At 42.9% G+C, this 12,861-nt stretch overlaps 1 protein-coding gene across 2 annotated transcripts in view; it reads left to right on the forward strand.

Annotated features, from left to right (window-relative positions):
* Positions 1–12,861, forward strand: part of BZW2 (basic leucine zipper and W2 domains 2) — a 49,500-nt gene that overhangs the window by 5,560 nt on the left and 31,079 nt on the right. Inside the window, exons 1-2 of one of the 2 annotated variants that reach the window (XM_079947930.1) lie at positions 9,747–9,822; positions 11,862–11,926. In XM_079947930.1, coding sequence (XP_079804056.1) covers positions 11,869–11,926 — 58 coding nt within the window. In that variant the 5' untranslated portion in view covers positions 9,747–9,822; positions 11,862–11,868. Of the gene's footprint in view, positions 1–9,746; positions 9,823–11,861; positions 11,927–12,861 lie in introns of those variants that run through there. The other variant, XM_079947929.1, reaches the window with a different exon arrangement.

Here is a 12,861-nt window from a genome sequence, read left to right on the forward strand (position 1 = left end):
AAAGTTCATCCCCCATCAAAAAAAGGAGTCCATTGGTATAGAAAGTCTTCTGTCCACCCCCAGATTCCTTTCAAAATTGCACATACACTTTAGGTAACTAATGCACACATAAACACCCCCATGTAGGAAAAATGTCAATTGTAAAGTGACTGCAATGCTTTACACTTCTTGGACTTCCAGTTCTTTGTTACCTTAACTTTAAGTGGATAGGGAGAAGGTGGAAACTATGACATTCTCTATCACAATATGGCCATCAGCTTAGATGGCTTTAATAGGGGGTTAGTTAAATTCATGGATAATAAGTCTGTCAGTGGCTACTAGCCATGATGATTTATGTTTTACATTCCTCTAAATACCAGTTGCTGGAAATCGTATGTAGGAAAATTACTGTTGCCCTTGTGTTCTGCTTGTGGGCTTCCCATGGGAATTTTGTTATGAGGACAAAATTCTGAATTAGACACACCCTTGGCCTGATCTAACTGGTCTCTTCTTAGGTCCTAAGATTTGTCAGCTGGTTCAGTCGGCCCTTAATTGCTCTTCTGCTAAGTAACTTGGGACACATTTTCCTGTCCAGAATTGCGCAACATATAGTATAATGATAAGATATTGCTGAGGAATGGTTGACATGGTGGGGAAGAACATGAAATGTGACATTTTGGAGACGTGCAGGGAGAACACGTCAAAGGATCCCTAATTCAAGAGGTGCAAAGGAGCTGCATTTTTTTTTAAAAAAGCAATCAATCTACAATTTTTGAAGCCTGGTGCTTATGTGCAGGGCTAGATATGTTTTTACTACATTTCAGCTAACCTTAAAACTCAAAAAACAACCCAAAACAAAACCCAACCCAGAAGCTTTAAACAGCATGAACACAGCATGAATTCAAAATTTTCTTTTTAGCCAGAAGTTAAACATGTCTGATCCTAATAAGAGCATTATGCTGTCAACTTAGCCCATGAAAAGGTTTCTTGAAATACTTTCATTTTAAAAAAATCCAAGGTTGAGCATGATAAAATAACCTCAAGAAGCCAAAGGCACGGCAAAGGAAAACAATAAATACGGTATATCTGTATTGTTTGCGTAATTGTAAACTTCTCTCAGTTGGTGACATTTCTTCCTCCCAGGCCGCACCCCTCACCATGAACTTCTTAAGTGTTTTTGGCTCCATTCCCCTTTTGGAATTTGTCCTTTCTGTGGTCATACATTTTGATTTCTTGAATGGAGGGATGTATGTGTCTGTGTAGAAACCTCTGGCTTTTGTGTGGCTGGAATGTAGCCATATTGGACTGAAAGAGTCACATCCCTTGCTTCCTTCACTTAAGGTAAAAGGTAAAGGACCCCTGGACTGTTAAGTCCAGTCAAAGGCAACCATGGGGTTGCAGTGCTCATCTTGCTTTCAGGCCAAGGGAGCCGGCATTTGTCACACAGCTTTCTGGGTCATGTGGCCAGCATGACTAAACTGCTTCTGGTGCAATGGAACACTGTGACGGAAACCAGAGTGCATGGAAATGCCGTTTACTTTCCCACCACAGCAGTACCTATTTATCTGCTTGCACTGATGTGCTTTCGAATTGCTAGGTTGGCAAGAGCTGGGACAGAGCAACGGGAACTCACCCCGTTGCAGGGATTCGAACCTCCAGCCTTCTGATCATCAAGCCCAAGAGGCTCAGGGGTTTAGACCACAGTGCCACCTGTGTCCCTTTCCTCCACTTATGCCACTGGCCAAGCTCACTTTTGCCTCCAACAACACTGGCGTGTGGCCTCAGGTTGAGAAGCATGCCCTATTCCCAGTCTACACAGACCGGCTCTCAGGCTTTCAGAGAAAAATGTTTCCTATTCTTCCCTGGAGATGCTAGGAACTGAACCCCATAATCTTTTGCATTAAATCATGTGCTGTATCACTGAGCTATGGCCCTTCCCTTAATGCTGTCTACTACCCCACAGTGCACGCACACACACTTGCAAAATCCACTTGCAAAATTTCAGGTTTTCAAGTTCCTGAGCCAGCCAAATTCTTCCATTATTTCCCCTCACTCCCTGTCTTATCTGTTTTTTGGAGTTCCTGGGAGATTGAGCATCAGTTTGTCAGCAACACTCACAAAATAGCTTGCTTATTAGCAAAGTGTATTGAGTTGGAGTGGCATCAATAACTGCCTGAAGAACAGCAGGCTGACATATCCGCAAAAGACGGGTTTCTCTGGGCCTTTAATTATCCACTATTTTTTGACTATGTGTTTTAGGGGTAACCATGTCAATGAAATTACCGAGAGCTCTCAACATGCCTCACTTCACAGATACTCCATTTGTGACATGTCTACCCTTTCTTTAAAATGGTGAAAAAATGAAATTATAGCTATATGGGGGGGGGGGGGTAAGAAGCTTCAGTAATGAGTGACAGCTTTTTTGTGCTCTCTGGGCAACAATCTGCTGTGAACTTCTCTTGAGCAGGCCCCGTGAAACATAAATAAATTGCACACACGAGAAAATTGTGGGGTTGGCTGCTTCTTCTTCTGAGTCCAGGTAACTGACAAGCTTCATGGGGGGGGGCAGACTCTGAGCTTTCTTTCTTTCTTTCTTTCTTTCTTTCTTTCTTTCTTTCTTTCTTTAACATTATGAAGCAAAATGCTGGCACCATTCAAAGCAATTACTTTGTGAATCCCACTCCATTTTGGAGGAGATCCAAGACCAGCTTCAGAATAGCTCCAAAGTCCTTTCCCCAAACAACGAAGAAGGGACTTTTTCGTTTATTTTCAAGCTGTTTGGGGGACTTCCTTGGTTCATTTGTCACCCTAGAATTTTCTCTCTAGACATGGAGAATGGGGAAGGGACCGCCTGCCTTCATTTTAAAGCTGTGTTTTCATCTTTCCTGACCAGAGAAGTGATGGAGTCCCAGAGAAAATAATTGGGAAATCTGGGATTTTACTGTAGGTGTGACTGGGCAGCAACTTGTCCACCAAAAAGCCAAAGGTGGTTGTAACAGCAGGCGTTCATATTTTCTCATGTGTTTAATTTTGTGGTTGGAGTCAGGAGTATGACATGTTCAGAAAGTTATGGCAGAAAGATAAACACCGAGTGGGGAAATATAGCATATAGGTTCAGGCTTCATTGTTTGAAAGGAGAGCTAGGGGTGAGTTTTATTTTCGGTGTTGTTTTAAAGAACTGGCACATTCAGAGGAAGGCTAGGTTAGAGCAGGGTTGAGGAACCTTTTCCAACCACAGTGCTGCATTCCACCACAGACAGTATTCTGGAGGCCACATTCTGCTAACAAGTGGGGCATAGGCAATAGCAGGCAGTAGATCTGCAGCTTGCTTTTGCACATAGGCTACATTTTGGTCAGAACACTCTACACACAGATTTCCCCCCCCCCCCATTGAGGCAAATAAAGAGACTTTTATCATTGTTCAAGGATGCGTTCCAGTACAGCAGAGGCACTTGGGGTTGTGAAGCAGAGTCCGCAAACACTGGGACCTGAGAAGAGTCTCAGGGGCCAAGTACCGAGGCCTGGAGGGATGTATTCGGCCTCTTGAGTTACTCACCTCAGGGCTACAATTCATCACTGCCTGGCATACTGGCTTTCTACAGGCTTCAGTCATACAGCTCCTCCTATATTCTGTTTAAAAAATAATAGTTCTTGATACTAATTCAAAGAGATACAAAAACACGCAAAGTGTCTTTTTACAATATATTGGAATAAAACAGCTACTTAGTCCATAAGAGAACAAAGCCAGAAGGAAGAAAAGGCACAGAAAGGAGAAGCCTAAAAAAGAGAAAGCAAGGAAAAAAAGAAAAAACTAAAGATGAAGAAAATAAAAGAACTTCTGGTTCTCTGCACTGCAGCTGTATATGCTGTTCATTCCTCAAGATCCAACCATTCTATTGTCTATAAACCAGTATTTTTTCAATCTTCAAATCCAGATATTACAAGATCATTTTCTCTTTCATGCAAAAAGTCCATAAAAAATGTCCAATCCTTAACACCTCCTACATTCTGAAGTGATACTGTCATTGAAGGATATTACCACATGGTGTGTTTTTTCTGAATGGGAAGAGCAGCCCTATGCACCAGTTTTAGGTATTTCGGTCTCTGTGTGCATTTATGGGTGGACCTTCCATCTGTTGCTAGCTGTCAGTCATACTTGGGCAGCATAGGTAACTTCCTGTGTTCTGTTCTTGTACTGTGGTGACTTATTTCTCTATCCATCTGCAGCAAGGATGAGAGACAAATTCCATATATGCCCTGGCAGCATTTGATGGGGATTTCACAAGAAGCTGCTGCTCTTCCATCTCATTCCAGATGCATCCTTTCATCCTGTCAACACTTTACAGCACTTTCTTTTTTCCAAACTTGAGTGATGCACGTACACTTGTTTTTCCACTTACAAATTTAGTTCGTGTCTAACTTTGGATAGACACGTGTTCTTTCACTTTGTTGCACAATGAAGAAGAAGAAAAAGAGGAGGAGGAGGAGTTTGGATTTGATATCCTGCCTTTCACTCCCCTTCAGGAGTCTCAAAGTGGCTAACATTCTCCTTTCCCTTCCTCCCCCGCAACAAGCACTCTGTGAGGTGAGTGGGGCTGAGACACTTCAAAGAAGTGTGACTGGCCCAAGGTCACCCAGCAGCTGCAGGTGGAGGAGCGGAGACGCGAACCCGGTTCCCCAGATTACAAGACTACCTCTCTTAACCACTACACCACACTGGCTCTCAGTAAATGAAGTAACAGCTTTTCAGACCTGGCTGGGTCTGCATCCTGCAAAGCATCTCTCTATCTCTGACTGCATGCAAACCATACACTTAAAGCACACATCCCTCAAGAATCTTGGGAATTGTAGTTTCCGCTCAACAGAGCTGCAATTCCCAGAATGCTTAACAACCTACAGTTTGACAGACCGCTCTTCTTCCTAGGCTGCGAGGAAAAATGGAGAAAACAGGTAATTTACTGGGGTGGAGTGACTTTTGCAGCTGTTGTCAAAGTTGCAAAAACAATGAAGCACAGGACTGAGTGAGGGAGAAATTTATAGAAAAACAATGGGATATCATCTCCGCTCAAGGCATGATGGATAACAGCAACAACTGGGAAAAGATAGACATAACACTTTACAAGGATGGGAAGAAACATCACAGACAAAATAAATGTCACACACAGGAAGAACAAGGATATACTTTGAGATCCTCGCTTGTAGTTCTATAAATCATTTAATGTGTCAACGTGAATAGAAGTTTTAAATATTGCAGCTGTTGTATAAGGGATTATTATTATGACTGGAATGTAATTGAAATCAGTAAGATTTTGGAATGCAGAAATAAAGAAAAGCATCAATTATAGCACGTGGGCCCCCACTAAATTATATAATTTGGTATTTGAATGATTGATAATAATAATTTTATTTTAAATGGGCATTGATATAATGAGGCTATCATTGAATTATAATTAAAAATTAATAAAAAACATTATAAAATAATAATAATCTACAGTTCCCAGGATACTTTGGGGTAAGAAAATGTTCTTTAAATGCATGGTGTGTACACAGCCCCCACTTTTTGTAGTTGCTCCCCAGTGGGCCATGGCCATGGAATAAGCTTTTAAGAAGCCAATTTGTTGCAATATTGTTGGACTCTGCGGGCTTTCTCTTGCGTTGTAAAACCTGCATCTGAGCTGGAATGAGTGTGCTGCACTGATCGCTGCCCAATCTCCATCTCCAGTAACCTGTAGTCGGCAAAGTTCTGAATCAGAGAGCTTAATAATTAGGATTCTATATTATAGGGTGAGTCACACTGAGTAGAGAAGGCTCCCCACTTCAGAACTTTGCTTTCCATGAGTTGGTGGTGATGGTGATGTGGGACGAGCTTCACACATTTATCTCTGCTCGCATGCAGATTTTACAGCACATAACAGTATGCACATAATCCTTTTGTTCCACAGTAAGAGGCTGGGTGCCGAATAATGACTAATCAAGGCCTTGCACTTTTGCTTTATAATGTAAGAGCATTTCTCTCTCAAAGAGGAAGCATGATGGCAAAATGTTCGTTTCTGTGCCCTGCTCTGAAGATGCTTCTCCAGGGTGATCCTCCGCTCCGTCAGCTGGACAGCAAGTTTACGTGTGCTACTGGCTCTAGCACTGCCGGCTCTGCATTTTGATGGCAACAAATCAATCAGTGTACAATGAGAGTGAAGATAGCATTGATCAACGCCATGCCTTTTGGTACAGGCCCCGCCTGCACTGCAGACTCTATGGCAGCAGAAAGCAGAGAGGATAATTTCCCACTGCCCTGCCATCATGTGGTCCAGGCTAGGGATATCGGAGAATTCTGACAAAAATGGAAAAACAAGTGGGAATTTGCTGCAGTCTGCATGTTCAGGGAAGTTTTTAATGGTTGGTGTTTCATTATGTTTTTAAGATTTTGTTGGGAGCTGCCCAGAGTGGCTGGGGCAACCCAGTCAGATGAGTGGATGATGATGATGATGATGATGATGATAACGACGATAACGATGATGATGATGATGATGATGGGAATGGAAATCAGTCAACCAAATGTGATTAGTATTTGTTTACATCATTGCTGCTTTTCTTAAGTCCAGAAATGACAATGAATGGACACTTTTCACATTGTCCTGAAATTTCCTTTACATTGAAATGAATGTAAGTTATGTAAATTGGTGTTGGAACTTATAGTAAATAGTGGCCAGTAGAATGATTAATGTAGTATCGGTTGGAAGCCAAACTGTGGCAGAATGGAAATGGCACAGAATGTGACGAATATACCGTATGTCAGAATGGAAATCTTTCATCCCTAGTCCAGGCTGAGATGTCAGTCATCCATGCACAGCCCTCTGTTATCCTGCTGCCATTTCTGCTTTACTACTTCCGCTGCTCATGGAGCAGCTACCATGAACAATCTGATCGTTTGAGATGGTTAGGCTTTCAACTCTTTTCACTGCGTGTCCTTACCATATATTGTGTTCATATGGTATATTAACACCTCTTTGCATGGGAATTTTAGATGAGGCTAACTCATTGAAAATTGTCAAACTTAAGCTTATATAAATAGGAAATCAACATTATTGGAGGGTAGTGGGATACAGCTGGAGGCTAGCTTTGCCATTTTGTTTTGAAGGAACTGTGACAACGTTAACTGCATGCCAGCTGCAATGAAATAAAATAGCCAAGATATCAAAGTACCATTCTTAATAGCCTCCAGTTCTGTTACACAACTCTGTAAGGCAGTTAAGAGTCTTCTGGACTCTGCTTTCGTTGGAGGCAGTTTTGATTCAGTGCCTTCTGCTTCCCCCTCCCCCCCTCTCTCTTTTAATCATCCACTTTTCTTCTTCATCTATGCTTTGATTAAGTCATACTCCAGCATGTAAACAGAATTACCCTTCTCTCTACCCCTCTGTCCATGCCTTGTTTTGTTTTGTTTTTGAACGACTGCCACTGTGCTTCTGTTTGACATTCAAAAAATGTTGCCTCTTGCACAAAAACAACCTGTTTGGGGTTGCATGGTCTGACGGAAGATGTATGCTTTCTGAAAAAAGCAGATAAGGGTTACCATAATTGCAGTTTTCGCTTTCAGAAACTCACATCATCTTCTGAAGGAAGTTCAATGTACGATGCAGTGTAGATATAAAATCGCAGAGCAATAGGAATTTGCTGTGCGTGTTTCCTCAGAGGGAAGTCTTTCTGTGCTTAATTGGGCTTTCTTCAAGATGAGTGTGATTAGCGTTTGCAGCCTAATTCAACCATATTTTGAGAATCTCACATACCTCCTGCCTCCGAGGTATTATCCTACATAGGTGACTTTCTAACTGTGTTTCAGAGAACTCGGGGATTTATTGTATGCTTATCAGAGTTTCTCACCAAGCAGATTATTAAATGTGGACAAGCTGCCTGAAGAACAGCTTAGTAGTGGGCAACATTCCCCTGCAATGGGATGATATCAGTGCATACCATCCATAACTGAGTAAACACCTGGAGCATGTATTGCAATTGTTTGCAACATGCAGAGGGGGCCCAGGAGATGCTGAAGAGCTCCATGGCAGACAAGTGAATCTGGGAAATACTCCTTAAAGTAAAAGGTTAGAAAATCATAGTTTTGCATCATTCCCCTGCCCTTTCACCTAGGCCAGTAGCCATTGTGATTCCTTGTCAGCCATGTGTTGGGTGATCAGAAGTATGCAAAGCCTTAAGGCAATGCTGTTGATTTCACTGCCATCCTCCTCCAAACCTCATTTAGAATGGTAAAGGGACCTCTGACCGTTAGGTCCAGTCACGAACGACTCTGGGGTTGCAGCGCTCATCTCACTTTACTGGCCGAGGGAGCCAATGTTTGTCCTCAGACAGTTTTTCCGGGTCGTGTGGCCACCATCACTGAGTCGCTTCTGGCAAACCAGAGCAGTGCACAGAAACGCCGTTTACCTTCCCGCCGGAGTGGTACCTATTTATCTACTTGCACTTTGACATGCTTTTGAACTGTTAGGCTGGCAGGAGCAGGGACCGAGCAACTGGACCTCACCCCGTTGCGGGGATTCAAACCGCTGACCTTTCGATCAGCAAGCCCTAGGCTTAATGGTTTAGACCACCGTGCCACCCGCAATTTTTTAAGACTGGGCTAAAGACTCCTCCTTAGGGGTGTATTTACACCTGCTTTTAACCTGCCTTTCCTCCTAGCAGCTTGGGCTAGGTTGAGGTATGTTGTATCTCCCCAGTCCCCTTCACTTAATCCCCACAAAATCTGAAAGGGTTTATTGTTCCAAACCCAAGGTCACGCAGCAAGTTTCATGGCTGAGTGAGGATTAAAATCTGGATCTGCTCAGTTTTAAGTCCATGACACACAAATTCACCTGTAACTGTGGCTGTGTGAGGTCTAGTTGTGTGTGGGCTCAGGATGTGGCCTGTAAAGAGACACAGGGCCACCATCTAGTTGCTGCTAAGTAGGCCTGGTCATCTCCCGGATGGGTAACTGCCTGGGAAGGAACCACTTCTATACCACCTTGAGGTCCATAATGGAAGAAAGGTGGGGTAAGGAAATAAACAAATGCACTTCCCTAGGGCAGGGGTGGGGAACTGCAGGGTTATGTGGCCCTCCGTGCCTCTCTATATGGCCCTCAGGACTTTTCCCAGGTCACACCCACTCCTGGCTCCTGCTTTGCACCATTCCTGAGTGTTTATGCTTAGTTGGAATATGTCATTAGACACTGATAATGCTCCTTGCTTCCTTAGACAAAGGATATAAAATGGTTTGCGCAGAAACCAGCCTACTCTGCAAAGGTAATAATTGCATCTATTGCTCTACCCAATTTTGTCTTCGACCCTACTGATGTGTGGCTCCCAGAAAGTGGCCCTCAGGCTGAGAAGATTTTCCCACCCTTACGCTAGGGGAGCTCTTTTTTCCTCCTTTGCACTCCAAAATATTAACTGGGTAGACTAGTCTAACCAGAAATGAGAGGTTTTCTCATGCCATCCTGCCACAATTAGTGACATGGGTCTCTCTGTTCTGTTATTTTGGCTGTTGTTTTTATTGTTTGCCACATTCTGGCATAGGGGATTGCATTCCTCTCTTTACATGCAGACCTGCAGAGTCTGACCTGACGCGCCTGAAATGTGTCTGACTAGCAGTTGCTGCCTTTTGCCCTTTCCTTTGCTCTTTCTCCCTCTCGTGCGTATTCCTTGACCCCGTCCTTTAACAGCTACCTTATAAAGCCCCAACCAAAGCAGATTAGAGTGTGATGCATTTTAAAGCTAAATATAGAAACAAGATCCTGTTCTGGTACTAATAACCTCTGGAGTGACACTCCTGTACGCAATTTGTCAAATCCGCTACAAGTGGTGAGTTTGCTTTTCTCCTCTTGGTTTTTGCTTAGATTTGGCACTCGCCCCTCCCCCATTACCTCAGTGTTTTTAAAGGGCTTATTTGTGCATTGGAGGCTGGGTTCTGGAGTGGGGGCGAGGAGAGTTGCTTCTGTTGCACCCATATCCACTCAGAAAGAAAAACACGCATTAATAGAAGCAGGATGGTGACCAGAAGTCTGCACAACAGTTAGAAGGCTCTGAGCCTTGTGGAAAAAAGCTAGCAGCCTTCATTAGCCTTGTTGCCTCAGTCTGAAAAAGACTTCCCTTGGTCCCAGTGGGGAAGGGAGATCCACCTTGCATATTTTTAGATCTCTGTTGCTGCAGAGTCGGGTGTCTGTTGTGTTTATTCAGTGACTGCTCTTGGTGCCAGCTTCTTGTGTTTATTCTGAGAGGCCCTGCCATCGTTAATGCACAGGGGTATTTTTTATTTATTTATTTCATAGACTCGTGGAGTTGGACAAGGCCACAAGAACCATCTAGTTCAGGGGTAGGCAACCTAAGACCCAGGGGCTGGATGTGGCCCTTCTCAATCCGGCCCATGGACGGTCTGGGAATCAGCGTGTTTTTACATGAGTCGAATGTGTCCTTTTATTTAAAATGCATCTCTGGGTTATTTCAGGGGCATAGGAATTCTTTCATTTTTATTTTTATTTTCAAAATATAGTCTGGCCCACCACATGGTCTGAGGGACAGTGGACCAGCCCATGGCTGAAAAAGGTTGCTGACCCCTAATCTGGTTCAACCTCTGCACTCTTTCGGCCAATGTGAGACTCAGACTCACTGCCCTGGGATTAAGAGTCTCATGCTCCACCAGCTGAGCTATCTATTAGCCTGTTTTGTAAAGTTTGAACCCTTTAAGGGTTGCTGTGTCAATAGGTGCTGTTTCCAAGAAAGAGAGGAGATGATTTCAGAGGGCAGGCAAATAAAAACTTGACCCTTGCTCAGATGGGTGTGATTCAGTGTGTTGTTGGGTTTTTTTGATGCAGCCGTTTTACCTTGTGTGGAACTGCTCTTGCTGTTTGCTAACCCCCAAAACCATTAACACCATGAAATATATCAGCCAGGGAGTTTATCCTAAGAATCAGATTGAAGCAGAAGAGAGTCAGAGGGACTCCAACACTTGCTAATGTGTTCTGGTTTGTTTATTCCCCACACTAAGTTTTCTTCTGGACAACTCTTGCTGAACTGAGGGCTGAAATATGTCTGGAAAGTCTAATCTCTGGCTTGGGACTCTTTCTTCTGAGACCCTATCTGCAGTATACATTTAAAGCAGTATCATTCCAGTATCATAAACGGTCATGGCCTCCTCTGAGAGCTAGTGGCTTGTTCTGGAAAATTCACCTTGGAAACATGGTGATGTTGGAACATAGAGGTGGATTCCTGGTATCAGAGTTCAGGATTGAGAAGGGGGTGTTCTGATCTTCAGGAAACACAAGGAATGTGATAGATTCAATAACCGGAATGAGTAAATAAGAGGCAAAATCTTTTGGAAGATAAGAAGTTGTTTGGATGCAAGGTCAGGATGTAAGAGTCACAAGAGAAGGAGGAAGTTAAGAGGTGACTAGGGAGTTGATTGAGACAGTGGGAAACTGGAGCTAACTGGAATTTGGGGTGGTACAGCAGAAAAGATTAGGCTACATTGAATGGAATGTATGGAGATTATATGGCCACCCACAAAAATTAATAGCATCAAGTGGTAATCGCTTGGCATGCAAGTTGCATCAAGTGTGGCTTTTATGGGTTCCCAAATCATGACCTATCAATGTCACCAGTAATTTGTCCTTCACTTGTCTCTGGGATGGGGAACCTGCAGCCATTCAGGTGTTGCTGGACTACAACTCCAATCATCCCTGACCATGGCCATTCTGGCTGGGACTGATGGGAGTGAGAGTTCGGCAACATCTGGGGGTTCCTATCCTGTATAGTTCATATTATGCTAAGGTTTTGATATCCTTTTGATTTAAAATATCTCCATTAAAACTGTACACCTGTAACATTCTACACTTGTATTCCAGAAATTTTATGAATAAGCATCAGAAGCCGGTGCTAACAGGCCAACGGTTCAAAACTAGGAAGAGGGGTAGGTTTGATCACTTCATTTTGTTGTTTATTGCAGTTTATTGAAGACTTTGCACAGTGCTGCCTGCTGTGTTTTGTTTCCCCTGCTTAGCAAATCAGTATTTAACATTAAAGAGTAGATGGACTGAATCAGTTGGCTTGCTGGTATATATTGAGCTCCCTGTGAACAAAAGTGCAATACTTATTCACCATACTGGAAGACTTTTCTCTAGCTGTATTCATGTCACCTATATTGTCTTAATAGAAAACTTTGTTTTTTAAGAAATCAACATCAAACCATGACTAATAACCCTGGCTTGTTTTAATAAACCAGCTTTAATGCTAGCCACAGTTCCAGATTTGGAGATAACAGCAAGCCATGGTTAGTTGAAAATGGAAGTCCTTCTGATCTCATCTTCATAGACCTATTAGTGGAGAAAACCAGATTGTGGTTTGTGTACATAACAATAACCAAACCATTGTGATGTATAACTTTATTTATATATGAAGGACTCTCCCATTACACAGAAGAAACATGATTCTGATATACCCTTCTACCACAACAGGCCAATCCAGTGAAATATATCCAGCTTAACTATTTTGTATGTTGCTCTCTGGGACCAACACTGTAACGTGCCAAGCTCATTCATTGCAATACATTGCCCCATTGCTCAGTTTGCAATACGTGCCCCATTGCTCAGTTTGTAATATATTGCCCCATTGCTCAGTTTGCAATACATGCCCCATTGCTCAATTTCCTCTTGAGAGGATGACCTTAAATGCAATTAAGAAAAGGTGATTGGGAAGAAGAAAAATGAGCAAGAAAATAAAATACTTCATGTGCAGCTTTATATTGTATAAATTCTGCAACCTAGTGAGTAGCATGTTACGATGCATATGCAAAGTGGGAAGAGAACAATTCAGCAAAGGTTGTTTGAGCACCTGTAGAACAGAATG

This window comes from Podarcis cretensis, assembly GCF_951804945.1.
Source record: "Podarcis cretensis genome assembly, chromosome: 12".
Lineage (NCBI taxonomy): Eukaryota > Metazoa > Chordata > Lepidosauria > Squamata > Lacertidae > Podarcis > Podarcis cretensis.